Source organism: Gymnoscopelus microlampas (genome assembly GCF_963454915.1).
Source record: "Gymnoscopelus microlampas genome assembly, chromosome: 5".
NCBI classification, from domain to species: domain Eukaryota; kingdom Metazoa; phylum Chordata; class Actinopteri; order Myctophiformes; family Myctophidae; genus Gymnoscopelus; species Gymnoscopelus microlampas.
The window spans coordinates 27252432-27268658 of record NC_139942.1 but is presented as its reverse complement, the minus strand read 5'-3'; the positions used below and the strand labels follow the sequence as shown (position 1 = coordinate 27268658).

At 41.1% G+C, this 16227-nt stretch overlaps 1 protein-coding gene across 1 annotated transcript; it reads right to left on the bottom strand.

The window, feature by feature from the left end:
* Positions 1 to 614: 614 nt before the first annotated feature.
* mtf2 (metal response element binding transcription factor 2) lies at positions 615 to 13985 on the bottom strand. The gene is made up of 15 exons (XM_084057503.1): positions 13790 to 13985; positions 12684 to 12882; positions 12394 to 12475; positions 10058 to 10168; positions 9833 to 9933; positions 8394 to 8545; positions 8144 to 8239; positions 7826 to 7894; positions 7613 to 7736; positions 7056 to 7123; positions 6107 to 6277; positions 3791 to 3893; positions 3597 to 3655; positions 3328 to 3435; positions 615 to 3151 (listed from the first exon to the last, which is right to left on the bottom strand). Exons 1-15 carry the CDS (start codon positions 13792 to 13794, stop codon positions 2767 to 2769), a joined length of 1833 nt encoding a protein of 610 aa, XP_083913629.1. The 5' UTR covers positions 13795 to 13985; the 3' UTR covers positions 615 to 2766.
* Positions 13986 to 16227: the final 2242 nt, after the last annotated feature.

Sequence of the window (16227 nt, the reverse complement as noted above, 5' to 3'; positions counted from 1 at the left end):
GCGCGTTCTCATGAACTGTCAACCAATTATCAACTGCAGGTCAGATTACTGTGTAGTGTAGACAGTGGTTCCCAAACTGGGGGTCGGGACCCTAGGGGGATTCTCAAATTATTTGGGGGAACATAAGAGAAGATTTTTACGGCTTGGCTCTGTAGAAGTGATTCTCAACCTTTTTAAAGGACCCCCACTTTGATATGCATGATTAGACCATGGATGGACCCCCATTTGATAGCATTTTAAATATCTGGAACACCAACCTACACTGTGAAATTCTCAGTGTTCATTTAACTCTGAGAGTATACAATTAGAATCAAATGCTGTTACAAAACCCAGAAAGTTAGTTACAGTAACTTTGGGCAAAATAAAATACTCTTCACTGTGCCTGTCCTTCATTACAGTATCTACCCTGTTAAAGAGACAGAAACCAACTGTAGTCAGGCTTGATTACTGAAGAATTGTTTAAATATAATAGGTTTTGTGCATAAAAAGCTAAATACCTTGTATAATCATCAGATTCAAAACCTTCAAAATATGTTTTTTTATTCATCATTTAACAAAACAGTTTCGGAAGCAACATGTCAACCTATATGGAAATGTATAAAATGTAACACAACTCTAGGAAACATAGTAGACTTTACATGTTTATTCTTTGGCCATAGAAGCCTGCTCAAAGCCAGTAACAAACAATATCTAGCTTCTAACACTGGCAAGATATAAAGGAGAAAAGCTTCAATGTACTGTATGACAACTTTAAAATAAAGAGGTATCCGTGTCAAAAAGGCCCATCCCCTTCACCTCAATGACATTTTCTTCCCAGTAATCAAAACAAAGAAACATCTCCAAAAAGAGATAGTGATTGAATTATTACCTTTTGCATTGTAGTAAAGCACAACATGGGGGGGATCCAGTGATTTTGATTGTTTACTGACTCAACATAATAATGGACCAAGACTGACTTTGCTCTAATGAAAAGCAGCTAGTTTGCAGAGAAATCATGGTCTAAATAAATGCTACAGTATTCTGACACAATCGTTGAAAAATTATTTCAATCAATGCCTCTTTTCCACACTACATATGCTGGTGTATGTTATACAGTGAAGTTTCTGAGTAATTATCCTGAGTCTGTTCAAGGTGAGCTTGGCAGTAAAAGCAAACTTTAAATCTAAGTGCACAGTTTTAGGATGAAAAATAATAAATAGCACCTCCAATACAGAAAACTGAAAGCCTGAGTCAGATATCCATGTAAAGTATTAATAGTCAATGTTGCTGCACTCTTTTTCAAGCTAAACAGAGCTATAATGACAGAAATATATGTATACACTGTTTTTAAGTATTTTTAGGGGCTGATTTGCATAGGCAGCTCAAAAGAAAAACAACAGTACAGGTCCATGACGACTCAATTTTCTGATTAAGCTGCACTTCACTTATTGGAGTAAAAAAAAAACATGTTAACAGTCACTTTAACAATTTCGAATCATAACACTTTAAATGAGATTATATTTGTTCAAAACAAAGACAGACAAGTTACTTGTAAAACAAAACATACAAGAAAATACTTTAGACAAAGTTTATATATTTTTTACCATTTCAAATTAAGCACAAGTTTTGTTAAGTAAAGGTTTTACTCGGAAGCACATGCTCACGAAGAAAAAACAAAATCCCTCTGACTTTGGACACTTAAGCCTAATTTATACTTGGTTGTGCATTGCTTCTCGCACTGAAAATAGCTCATCTACAAGCTCGTCTGCCATTTTCAATGCGCAAAAAAAATACAACACTGGCACGCAACTAAGTATAAATCAGGTGTTATATGCAGAAGTAACACTGTTCATTAGACACCAATTTTCAGGATATGACACTAATGCTTGGTTTTGGGAGACCAACATAAGGAATTATGTAATTTGCTAAAGATAAATAAAAACTATGGCCGCTGCTTTGAGTGAACCGGTGAGCTCAGACTAAGCGTCAACGGTGACAACTTATATGTGCAATCTAGTAAAAAATTATGATCAGAAAAATATGCCTTTCTGTAGTAGAGAGGCATATCAGAAAACACAAATAGTATTGTTAATAATAGACATAGTAAATGTATATAAAGTAAACAGGTCTGCAGCAGCACAACATTATCTCTTGTTTTGCATTCTAAAAAGCACTTTCAACAAACACCATTGAAAGGCCAGGTCCACTCAAGGCAACAAGAGGCATTCACAGCAAGGACTAGAGAAGATGGGCACACTGATGTGAGAACATGTTAACCCATTTGGTATCATGTTAACAAAGTCGTTGATCTGAGCTTCCTTGATAAAGAATGTCCCCTCTGTCTCTAGATTCAAACACCATTCATACTACCAGACCTGTTTTTACATTCTGCCAAAAACGGATGTCTGTCATTTTGTTTTATGTTAAACTGCTTGGGAACATGTAAGAAGAAAACGAAATGTCAGTCATGGAAATTAAAGCGGGGCTTGAAATGTTACGCACTGTAACAGTTCACTAAAAGCCCACAGGTAAAAATCAGTCAAACTCAAAACAAAGACAACATTCAAAAGATACTCTTTACCTTAGACTCCAATGCACTGTAATAACATTGAACTGCTTTAACCCAGGAGGCTTTACAGTAACCATCACTGGTGTAACTCATTCCCATGTAGACTGCACAAAAGTCAATCAATTAATGCTTTCAACAAGGGTAGAGGAAGAATGTCCCTAACAGAGTCCTACATCTGTTATAAGAGCTGGTTACAAGTGACGATGACGATAAGAAAGCTAGGAGGCAGTGACTCCTTCCCATTCCACCAGGTACTGGACCTTTCCATCCAGGGTGACCCGGCGGGCCAGGACCCTGTACTTTTCACCACAGGCTAGGCGGCCTGCTGCCCCGAAATAGCTGCTGATGGAGGTCTTAAGGTGGGAGAGCTGCCTGTCAGGGTCAAGGGCATGCACTAAGTTGGTGGAGTGGAGCCCAGTAAGGGGGCCCGGGGTGTCCGGGACTGAGAGGTGAGGATTGTTGGGATCAGTGTGGCTGGGAGGGGGGATCTCAGGGTTGCAGTGCTGCAAGGCCCGTCGTGGCCTTCCACGTTTTTTCTTTATGGGGGGCGCAGCGATGGGCATGATGTGAGCTGTGGCACGTCTCTTACTGGGGCCGCAGAGGCTGTACAAGTGTGGAAAAGGGACAATTAAGTGGGTTAAATGTACATCAAAAGTCTCAAAGTCATAAAACAAAAGATCGATGTTGAAATAAATACACTAAATTTCTGAAAAATGCCTTAAAGCATAAAAAGGCCTAAATGTTGACAAACAAGTCTGTGCTAAATAAGCATACTTTACCTGGACTGTATTGAAATACTTGTTGAGGTAGTTTCTGTGGTGCTCAGGGCTCCTACTGACTCTGCATCTGAGGTACAAGATGACAGTACAGACCTGTCACTCCTGTTGCTGTGGAGTGGGAAGAACATTACATTAATTTATTTGCTTGAGCAAGTGTGCAGTCTCTCCAGCAAAGTTACTAGCACTGTATAGTTTCACTACTAGCCAGTCACAAGGGTTATGATTACTTAAGAGTTATGTAATGTCTGCTCCAGGTACTGCTGACTCACTTGCTAGAGGTGGAGAGATCCAGAGCGTGGGTTTCTACTGGCACAGGCTCCCTTACTTCCTATGGAAGAATATGGAAAGAAACAACATTTCCTAGTTACTTTCCCTCCCACACTCCATACAGTCACACTATGCAAATACAGTCAGTATACCCACATACAGTTGTAACCCCCCCCCACCACCACCATACACACACCTGGGAGAGGAGTTCACTGGAACGTCGTAGTTTAGCCAAAGTCTCCGGAGAATATGCTCCTTGCTTTCTCTTTCTTTTTGTTGCTTTGCCGAAGCTGGAAGTTCTGAAAAGAAAACACCAAACAAACAAAAAGCAGTGACCTTCTTTTCAGTCAACTATACTGTAGTGCATTCAAATGGATCGCTGACATTTCTACCTGAAGAGCCACAGTTTCAACTAAGTGCGTGTCAATACCAAAAGACTAAAGCGCAGTATCAAAACACTGCAAAGCGATTGCGAAACTATTGTAACGAGGCTGGCTGTGTGTGAGCTCTGTGAACTCTGTCTGCAATGACATTGCATTATCATCAAATCACAACACTAAACACTTGCTTATAGTTGAAAATTAGCCACATAGCGAACACTGCCATATTTACAGTAAAAAAAAAAAAAAACAAGGCCATGAACAGTCATATAATATTAGATATCTAACTCTAGATGACATATGGAGGAATTTGGTGGTCAAAGGTCAAGGTCGAGAGACTCAACTCACAACCCCCACCGCGCCTGGGAGAAATGAACTTGTTCATTGCCCCCATACACACACAATCTACAGTTTTTACTGTGGTGTCTTTTATTTTCACATAATTTTTATTGAAGAAGTCAGTCTTACAGGAGGATAAACAATGACAGAACTCTTCTAATTTTCTGTGAAAAAAAAAAAAACGCACAAGACAAACACAAACCCCCCCTCCCAACCCTCACAAGAAAGTAAATTACATGGTATTAAAAAGTACAGAAAAGAGGGCAAAAAGTGGAAAAGGCGAGAGAAAAAAAAAGACAAAAACAAAAGCAAAACCTGAGAAAAAGAAAATAAAACTCAGCCAAAAGAGTATCCGAGTAGATGACATGACAGCATGTATTATACAAACAAGGCACAGAGAAAGCTCAACCCACACCGTTCTCAAACACTTGAGGGGTCTCCTCGAGCACGGGCTCCGTCGCAGGAGACCGACCACCTATCCAACAGGGGTTGCCATATTTTCAGAAAGACCTGTTCTTTTTTGATGATTGCATACCGAATTCTCTCCATATGTAGAACATTGCCCAAGTCTCTAAGCCACTGCTGGAACAGAGGACTAGATTCAGATTTCCATTGTTGCAAAATTAAACGTTTGGCCAGCAGTGTGCACAAAGAGATGGCACGACCCTCAAATGATTTAATGGAGGGATTGAATGTCACAAATCCAAAGATAGCCAGCAGTGGATCGGGCTCAATATTTTTATTGAAAGCCTTTGAAATATAATCAAAAATAAGCAAAATGTGTTTAGTTTTGAGCAGAACCAGAACTGGTGAGCAAGTGTGCCGGTCTCCTGCTTGCACTTATCACATAAGGGAGAGGTATTGGGATATATGGCATGAAGCCTTGACTTTGAATAGTGTAGCCTGTGCACCACTTTGAACTGAACCAGGGTGTGTCTCGCATTTATAGAACTGGAATGAATTTCACTCAAAATTGGCTCCCAAAGATCTTCCGAAATTGTAATATCCAAATCCCTCTCCCAGTCGCACCTAGATTTATCACTGGAAACAACATCAGAAGCCTGTAGAATGTCATAGAAAGAGGAAACTGAACCCATAAAACCAGGTGTAAGCTGAAGAATACTGTGGTGTCTTTTAACTGTGATGTATTTATTATCATCTTGTTCTTATCTGTACTAACCCGGAAAAAAATATTTCCCTTCTGGACGATAAAGGTAATCTAAACTAATATATAAAATCAGCGATGTGGCATGCAGTTCAACTATGCACATACCTCAGTTCTCCTTATTATTGTTGTTGTTGTTGTCATTATTATTATCATCATCTTTTTCAAATTTCAGGCTTGGTTTCGCAAAACAAGCCCCCCATCACTCCCCAAAAGACAGGCACAAAAGACCGTTTCCAAATTGCACATAATACATGACAATGACGTGCACATTAGGCTAGCTAACATTAGCTAGCAAGCTTCAGTACATAATGTAAACAGACTGGCTGCAAGCGGGCGCATGTCACTTCCACCCAGCCAAAGTGAGGACAGCATAACCAATTAACCCATTCAATCTGTGTCATTTTTTCTAGCTATATATATATATATATTGCAACATAAATTCATCAGAAAACTGTCAGGATTTAGAAAGCATTTTTAGAATTGGCCTCAGGTCTAAATGGATTAAAACGATGGGAATGTGGATTGCGAGATTTGCTGGTGCAAAAAAAGACATACACACATCTTATGTAGAGAGAGCTACATCTATGTACAATTTGATAAAGAAAGCTCCTGAGACCTGTCCTACCTGGTGTTAGGCAGGGGTTTGGAGGACTTGCGTCCCTTCAAGGTGATCTTGTGCGAGCCCCTCCATGGCTCTCGGCTGGTGTGCCCCTCCGAACTCGGGGGAGCGGGGGGGTATCGGACCCTCAAGCCAAACAGATGCTTCTTCTTCTTTACCTCCTTCCCCGACATGAACCTGAATCAGAAAGAATTAACGTTATCACATGATTACAGGCGTAAAATAATGGGAGAAATTATTTCTGCGCCAGCTTTCAACATTGCAGTTACAGGATTTGTTAGAATAGGGAAGAGAGAATAGAGAGGAAGGGAACCTGGTCAAGTAACAGGAAGGCATAGTCAAATCAAATGTACAAAGTCCAATAAACATGAGGTGAATGATTAAGAAATTAGCAATGGATAAATGGCACTACGGAAGGCAGAAATGCTTATCGAGCAAGTGGAAAACGTAACCAGCATTTACAAAAAGCAATAGCGGCTTGCGGATAAATAAATGAAAAAGAGAGCAAAGGAAAACGTTGCAGTATAAGCAGCGGGTATTGAGTCACCATCAGCTGTACAAATACAAGTACAAATATAACAGATAGTGTTGGTACTGCAGTAATAGACGTGTACCAAGTGATATGCCTGATTGGCAGAATGTGTCTGCAATACAACATGGTGACAGGCCTCAGCCCTTGTTCGGCAGTCTGATGGTTGCCACGTGAAAACTGTTCTGGACAGTTTTGGGAGAGGAAGGTGAAGAAAGAGATGGGAAATGACGGCCAGAAGACAGCAGGGAGAGAGGAAATTAGATCAGCGGGTAAAAGAGAAAAAGAGGAGGGCAAGTTGAGTTGTGGAGATATAAAAACCATAAGGGGTGAGAATAGCAGGAGGGGATATGTAACTATTTTTACATTATCAAGTCATTGTCAACATGATACCAATGGTTTGAAATGAAATTAAAAACAACTCACAAGTTGCTATTGTTGGTTAGTGCTTTAAGAACACGCTCATATCGCACTGGCATTGGAGTGTCAGCAAGCTGTAGAGAGGAGACAGCATACAGGAGATGGCTAAATATGCCAAATATTTGAGAAGTTAACTGTATTGCTTCGAAGCTGTAACAAACTTATATGTTATCACACTGAAAATAAATGAAAGAATAATAGAAATAAAAAAGCAGAATTCCAGGCCTAAAATACAGGCTGACCACATTATAATCTATACATAGGATGTGTAGTTGTGTACAGGGTTTCAAAAGTCACTATCACGGTCTCAAATTGCATCTGCAAAAGGATTTTCCAGTACGGATTCCAATTCAATGAACGTCTCCTCAGATATAACAATGCTACAGCATGTAGCATTGCATGTTTGGTGATAATGACTTCAATAGTGAGTGACACAGAATTAACAATGTCATGCAACACTTCATTCCAATTCAAACGTAGTTCTCCAACACCTGCCTGATCCCTGAAAGTGGTAGTCAGATGTTCAACAATGAATGGATTTTAGTTGCTACTAGAAGCCTGACCTCTCCCAGCTGCAGCAGGTCCCAGTTATCCTTGATGTAGTTCATGAGTTCTGTCTCAGAGTCAAAGTATTTCTTCTTGTGGATGACACTCAGGTTGTACAAACTCAGGTGGACCACATCCTCCCTGTACAAAGATTTAATTAGTGCCAAATAGTGTAGCAAACAAAGTGTCATAAACTTGAAGTGTTTATATTTAATAGGCACAGCACTCACCAACTAAGAGGCAATCGACTGAGGTACTCTGGTCCACAGTTGCAAACTGAACAAATAAACAGATAGAACCTGAGGACATAAGTATGAAATATGTTATCCCTTCACAATGTTCCTTCATAGTTATTCTAGCATATTTTCTAAAGTCAATACATATTTAAGGCATATTAACAACTTTAACCTTGGTGTCCCGAGTTTGGGCATGAAAATGTTAAAATGGTTAAGGGGATTTATTTATTTTTTTGGGAAGAGAGGTTGTGCCTATGAGAAAAGAAACTGGTGTATTTCTATATATAAAAAATGAAGGTATGGTATCTGTACCTGTCTCCATAGAACAAGGGCATTTGTAGGCACTGGAGACATTCCTCATGAAACCACTGCTGACACCTGCTGCACTGCAGCATCTTCTGAAACCACCTACAGATAGACAGAGAGAGCGTAGGGGTTTTGGTGTGTGGAAACTCAAATGTTTCCCATATGATTAGTGTCTACATGCATATACATAAATGTCTTCATGCAAAGGTGTGATCACATTATTGAGCGTGTACAGGGGGACAGGTATTTTACTCACTCTCCTACCACCCCGCAGTAGCAGTAACACTCCTGCATATTAGTCTTGTGACCCTGATCCCAGTCCAGCTCCTCCAGGGAGTATGGCAGAGACAACTGCCAATCCTGCTGCTGCTGCTGCTGACGGACTTCAGTCCTCTGTGTACGGCCCCTCTAGAAACCACACACACACACACACACACACACACACACTATATTTTAACTAGAGGTAGGTAACCCCATTAATCGGTTTAGCCAGAGGCACTCGCTTTGAGCCACAATGATAGAATGGCCTGCCTGATTCATTTTAGCAACACAGAGTTCCATAGATAAAATCTATTAAAAGGTGATTCCACAGATGAATAAAATGAGTGCATTGGTTTGCCACCAAACTCCCAACATGTTTTGCAGCAATGTGTGCCGACAGTCAAAGCTTCCTTTGAGTTTGATTAAGATTCTGCCTGGAATCATCCTTCAACAGCATACATTCTGAAGATTGATCTGTTAGGGATGCACACGAATATGAACATTTTAAAATATTCGTCTCCAAATTTGATTTTCATAATTTATTTGCTGTTTGATAATACATTTAAGTGTAGAAGAGGCTCAAATTATTTCTGAGGATTAGCGCAAACTGCAAGAACTGCAGAAAGCACTGCAATGTGTCAAGACACACTTTCACATGAGAGCAATACACATTGACAGCATTATGAAACAATACCAAGGTCAAATGTACATCCAACTGTACTAGTTCACACAGTGGTGCCACATCATTGTGTTGACAAGCGTGCATGTGAAACCACTGAGTGTTAATTTTGTCGACTAAGACTAAAAGACTATGGTTTTGATATTTAGTCGACTAAGACACAATCTTCAGAAGATTTCAGAAGACTAAAATAGGACTAAAACTGTGTTATTCAAAAGACTAAGACTAAATCAAGATTAGCTGTCAAAATTCAAACGAGTGGTGTGTTCTACGTTTTTTCGGAGGGTATACGATAATTATTCCCTGCACGACATGCACGATACGCTATCGCGTTTTCAATGGATGAAATGGTTATTAGACTGTAAGCTTTTTTCTAAAAGAATCTGCATTGTATACGGCGTATACAGCATAACACGGTAGAACACACCACTGTGTGAAACCAGTGCTACTGCTAATCACAAACATGGATACATGGAATACATTGCCTGGTCCCATAAAACATTACCACTCAAATTGAAAAATTCTAGGAGGACACAACACAAGATCTCTGCAAAAGCAACTGTTACAATGCTTTAACCACAGATGAACGGACATTGGACAGCACTCGCTACTTAGTTTATTGCCAGCTAACTGATCAACGTTATGAAGCATTACTCTGAACTGCTTATTTTGTTCTATCTATTTCATTAACAGTATTCTGTTAACTGGAATGGATGGATACATAATACAAATTCAGGTTGGTAGTTTATCCATACCTTAGGCACAGCAGCAAGCTCACACTTCCTGCAGAGCCACTTGTCATCTGAGTCAATGACGGTGGCATCAATGATGGGGGAGTGACAGAGCTGATGATAGCCTAAAGAAAACAAGTACAGTTTACCATTGAAACTGTGCAATAGAGTCAGGACCCTGAATGTGGTCGCAAAATGTTCTGACTGGGTTGCAAAAAAAAAGAAATCCTCAGTGATAGGCTACATTACCTTGGCCACACTTATCACAAATGACAATCTCATTGGGTTCCTCTGAAGTCTCATCCTGGCATATGGAGCAGACTATGTCATCGTCTTCATCCTCATCATCACCTTCATCACCTGAAAACATGAAGGATTTTTTGAAAACAAATACATTGTTAAAATTCTTAAATTGTACTGATAGATGATGGAAGGGTTCCCCTTGTGATCCTTCTGTTTGTTGTCCCCTCCAAGGGTATTTTCTTGGAGTTTTCCCTTGCTCAAATGAGGTCTAGTATGGACACAGGGTGTCATTCATTTCCTTTGTTGCATTTGAACCTGTAAAAACCTATACACACCGCGTCAGGAGATCAGTCGGGTCAGAAAAAATATTGAAAAGTAAATGTGTGCCAAGTGCACGCAGAGTAGACACCACACACAGTCGGGCTGATGGCGCTGTTATGAGCCAGCCTGAGGAAATAACTCCATGCCAGTAGGTGGCAGTAGTCTCTTACACACACTTTCTGCCTAGCTCTTGACATTAAACCTGCATGTTCCTACGTCTCTTTTTCTCGCTCTGTCTCTCACATACATACAGACACACAAACCAGAACCAGAGTGTTCGGCCCCCCTCTCCGTCCATCCACTGTTATCGACGGGTGACGCCGACTGAGATGGCGGGTTGGGTAAGCAACGCCTCACTACCACTGAGGAGGGTCATTTTGCAGATAATGCCATGGATGGCCCACTATATCCACAATGATGTAATTGGTGCTGTACCGAAGCCAGCCTTTCTGTGGACCGTTAACTGTCAAGGCAAAGGAAGAGAGATAACTCTGGGCTGAGAAAGGCAGATAGAGGACAGCAGCGAACCACTCACTCAACCCCAAATAAAGCCAACAGAAAACAATGAATGAATGAAAGATGGCAAGCATGCTGCACTGCAGATTACAAAAACTTTTAGAAAAAGTAATCACAGGGTTTCCACTTTTCTTTTAAATCTATACACCATTAGCAGCATTAAACTTGAAGTCAATTTAATGTAGAAAACACTTTTTTTAATACAAACAACTTTGTATTATCTTCATCTTTATCCATCACTAAACAGAACAGTTTGTTCTTCCCTCTGGTAGTTGGCATAGATGTTTTGTGTGCCAATTTTCCCATGGGGAAATGTTTTGTTACACCGACAGATCTGTGGATGATTTGTTGTCCTGTTCTTATTTTATTAAGGGGGTTTTCAAGGATATTTATGTGGCTTTCTACCTTTCCTTATGTATTCATTTGGCCTTTTGGGAGAACATTTTTTCCCCACTAGTGGCAATAAAATCACCAGGACATGTTGCGATTAAGAACTATCAAGAGATAACACTTTTATTTGTATAGCAATCATATAATGTATAAATAGTACTCAAGTTTCTAAATTGATAATTGCTATGACACAAGGTGCGAATGCATGCCATATCTGGTTATGCAATACCCGTTGGACTTGTTGCCGTTGTACCCGAGTGCGGTACCCATTATCGAAGTACTCAGAATCTAGTTCATACCAGCCAGCACAGGGTTCTCCATAAATGAATATATGAATAAAATAATAATATAACTACAAATGGCAAAGCCAGTGGCACAAACATGGTGCAAAGCTTGGCTGATCTGTGAAACCGATGGGTTGGGTTTGCCAATAAGGGAAGCCGATGCCTGTGGACACAGACAGACAGACCCACAGACAGACTAACCTCGCGTCACCAGTCCTTCCACCTCGGAGGAAAGCCTGGTATGCGTTACTAAAGACCCGTGTGATCCGGTCTAGGCCACGCCTACTGGAAAAAAAAGAAAAAAGAATCCTCTTTCCGGATTGTCGCGATCCGGTTTTGCGGTGCCGCTTTGTTTTGGTTCCCCAATCCCCATTTAAATGGAATAGAATTTCCCTGTGGGATAATACGGATAATACAGACGTCTCCGGAAAGTACACTCACATTTATATTTAAAAAATAAGCTAAACTACGGCGCATCAAGGATTTTATTAGGACGGACCTATTTTGGGGTGACGTCTTTCCGGATTGTCGCGATCCGGTCGCCTGATGACGCGCCTGGTGACGTAGGGCTACTTCCGCTCCCGACCGGATCATAGACCCGAAAAGCTTTGCTTCCCAGGCTACAGACAGACAGTTTGGACAACTGCTGGTCTGACCAAATTCCCACTCTGTACAACACGTCATCCCTGGGTCATCAGCGACACACATGGCCAAGTCAATTGGTCAGACGATGCCTGAGTTATGTTCAGGACAGATACACACACAGAGACAGAGATTCCGTTAATGTATAGATATAAGACGATGGGAGCAGGGGGTGTTGATGGTACTTGCCTGTCTCGATATCCTTCCAGAGAACCCATGACTTAGACTGGTCTTCAAAAACCACAAAGCAGCGCTGTTTGTCACTATCAATCTGGAAAGGAGAACAAAAACATGCACAGATTCTGAAACAGTTAGCTAGTTTTGATGGATTAAAAAACATCAAAACTTCACATCAGGCTTCTTTTACCCTAACCAGCCAGTTAAAATTTTCTGAAACAAATCATCATAAAGCTGACTACTGTCTTCCAGGCTTGCGTGGCCTGGGAAGACTTACTGTGAACATCTGTCTCTCCACATACCTTGGTGATAGTACCCAGGTAGAACAGACCGTCCGACCACCGGGCCAAGACATCTTGTCCCTCTTCGAAACTGTCAGACAACATGGTCTCGTCTCCATACTCTTCCCTGGCAGAGAAGCCAGTAGGGGACAGGGGCGCCGTGTGCGGCTGCCGCTGTGGGTGGGCTCTTTGATGGACAGATAAGGGGTCCACAGTTTCTCTGGATGTATGAAATGATCAAGTTAGATGTTTTAATTAACTCAATTTAAATCACATGTAGAGGCTATGCCTTTTTCTCCCATCTTTCTAAGTCACTTAGATTGATAATATCACCTCATGCTTGGCTTCATGTGGTAATTTTGAATAACTGAAAAATCTATGTGCAACATTTTCCTGTACTATAATGGTATTAAAATTGACCAAGAATATGTTACAAAATCATTATGAGGCTACAATTCGGCCATTCATGTAATATCTTACAGTGGAAATCCAGACCCAGGCAGCACAGTTTACTATCATCCCCATACCATTTTGATGGGCAAAGTACAGCTGATTTATCATGTAGCTGACACTTTTGTAATGAAATGACAACCACATTAAATAAGCCCCTCATTGCCATGCACATTTACAGAATTAAACTCATTGTTGTTTGGGGGGAGATTAGGAGGAACAATTAGGAGCTCCAGTGACATCTGTCTGTCGTGGTGGCGTTGCAAGTGAACTTAATTAGGTTGCACAGAACACGTTTTATATGAAGTGTGTAAATCCAAACATGACGCTATTGTTTGACAAAAGCACGGGAATAATGCCTTTTTCCTGCACTGTCCATCAGTCACAGTGCTTCCCTTTGTTCGTAGGCTGGTTGAACATGGTCAAGAAGATTATGGACACACACAAGAAACGTAATGATGAACTAACTTTGGAAAAAAAAAATGTTTATAGAAAAGATAAAAATATATTTAGATTCAATGGGTGGAATAATCCGGACGTGGTACGGCTATGTTAGTCATTATCATGCAAAGTACAACTGTCAGACAGGATTTGACCAAAGACCCCCGAGAACCCACACCTCCCAAAAGGAGAGAAAAACATGGTGATGGAGATGATGACAACAATAATAACGTTACCTCATTCGGTCACTTCAGCTGCCACAAAACGAACGGTGCAATAAAACAGCAGAATAGAACCTAGCGCCACTATGTCGCCCCCGAACCGTCCACGGGGTCCAGAGTCACTTTGAACGTGCAGTGCAACAATATGCGACCCTCACGCGCGCTTCAAAAAATAACAAACGGATCATTTTCTCCTTGCGTGTTGTTCGCCATTTTGGTTTCCCGCTGATGATCCGCGAGGTGCATTGTGGGGATCGTAGTACAACGACGGCATCTCTAGCCAAGATCTACAAGCTCATGTCAACTCTCCTGTTTTCACAAGGAGACTCCTGTTCTACAATTTCTCCTGTTTTCTCCTGTTTTGAGTGACTTCGTCCTTTTGTGCTTTTGATATGCAAAACACAATGGCAGTATTTGCTTGTTCTTTTTGTTGGAAGGGCTAGGGCACACCTTCCAACAAAAGGTCTCTCTCTCTCTCTCTCTCTCTCTCTCTCTCTCTCTCTCTCTCTCTCTCTCTCTCTCTCTCTCTCTCTCTCTCTCTCTCTCTCACACACACACACACACACACACACACACACACACACACACACACACACACACACACACACACACACCCCAATAAACCCCATTCCCATATGTGCGTGATGCAATTTTAAAGAGATAGTCACTTTTAAGTAATTAGTGGTTATTATTAAATATGGCTATTTTATTGCAACTTTTAATGGATCCGATGAGTAAAGCCTGATAAAAGTGTCAAACTCCCAAAATCCACCAGAATACTGGAAATGACATTTACTCTGTTAACAATGTCCTCCTGTTATCTGACGGTCTGAGGTTGGCAGGTATGCTGAAGCAGTGAGTGAAGTAGTTTGACAGGTAGCCTACATGGGTGTGTTTGTGGTGTTATAGTGTATCTTAGACCAGGCCCATTGCAAGTTGCTTTTGGGACTTTAGAACGGATATCAACTGAACGCTGCATACACGGATTTACTCTGTCCTCTCTTAAGAAGTACTAACATGTTGTACTCAAGTAAAAGTACCAATACCACCATGTAGAAATAGTCTGCTCTGTTATAAATAAAAGTCAGGTATTCAAAATTGACTTGAGTAAAAGTACAAAAGTCTTCAAAAAAGCAAGAGTGACCCCTCTGTACAAAAAAGGAAACCAATTAGACCCTGGCAACTACCGCCCTATTTCTATTCTTAGCTCCATCTCGAAAGTCATGGAAAAAATAGTCTATGAACAGGTTGATAAGTACCTTGCCGAAAAAAATCTAATTTACGAATTCCAATCTGGTTTCAGAACAAACCACTCCACTGACACATGCCTTCTCTATTTGAACGACTCTATCAAACAAGATGTCGACAAGGGCAAATATTGCGGCATGGTCATGCTGGACCTCCAGAAGGCTTTTGACACCGTTAATCACCCAATTATGATCAATAAGCTCAAAGCAATAGGCTTTGATGACACGTCGGTGAACTGGATGAGATCCTACCTGGAAGGGAGGGAGCAAGTGGTGGAAGTAAACGGCACCCAGTCCCCTCCCCTCCCAGTGACTTGTGGTGTTCCTCAAGGAAGCATACTAGGACCACTACTGTTCCTGATATATGTGAATGATATGTCCTCAGCTTGCGACTGCAAACTGTTCCTGTTCGCAGATGACTCGGCTCTGCTGGTCTCGGACAGGGACAGGCTGCAGGTTGAGAAAACTCTCAGCACTGAACTCAACAAGATCTGCATCTGGCTCTCCGACAACAAACTCTCATTACACCTGGGTAAAACTGAATCCATCCTCTTTGGGTCCAACCCTAACCTTAGAAAGGCTGAGAGTTTCACGATCAAAGTGGGTGAAAATGTTATCACAAGAAAGGAGGAAATTACCTACCTGGGTTCCATCTTGGAGGCAAACCTCTCAGGTGACAAAAACGCTGAAAAGACGATCAAAAAGGTCCACAAAATAACACGGAGGATGTGGAGGCTTGTTCGTAAAGTCAGTAAGAATACTCTGAAGATTCTTGTAGGGGCCCTCATACAAGGTCATTATGATTATGCATGCACTTCATGGTATCACAACACCTCCAAGGCCCTAAAAACAAGGCTCCAAACATCCCAAAACAAACTTGTAAGGCTACTTCTTGGCCTCAATTACAAAACCCATCTAACCCATGCCCATTTTGCTAGGCTTGGATGGCTTAGGGTTGAGGACAGAGTACAGCAACTTGCTATGGGCCTGGTCTTCAAGATACACCACAACATTGGGATCCCCCTGTATTTGTCAAAATACTTCCAAAATGTTAATCAAGTCCATGATCATAACACCAGAGGCAGCTCCACAAACCATGTTCAACCCAGATTTGGCACAACAAAGGGAATGAACTCTTTCTCATGCTATTCATCTAAAATGTGGAATGCCCTACCAAAAGGAGTAAAGGAGTGTAAAACCCTACTC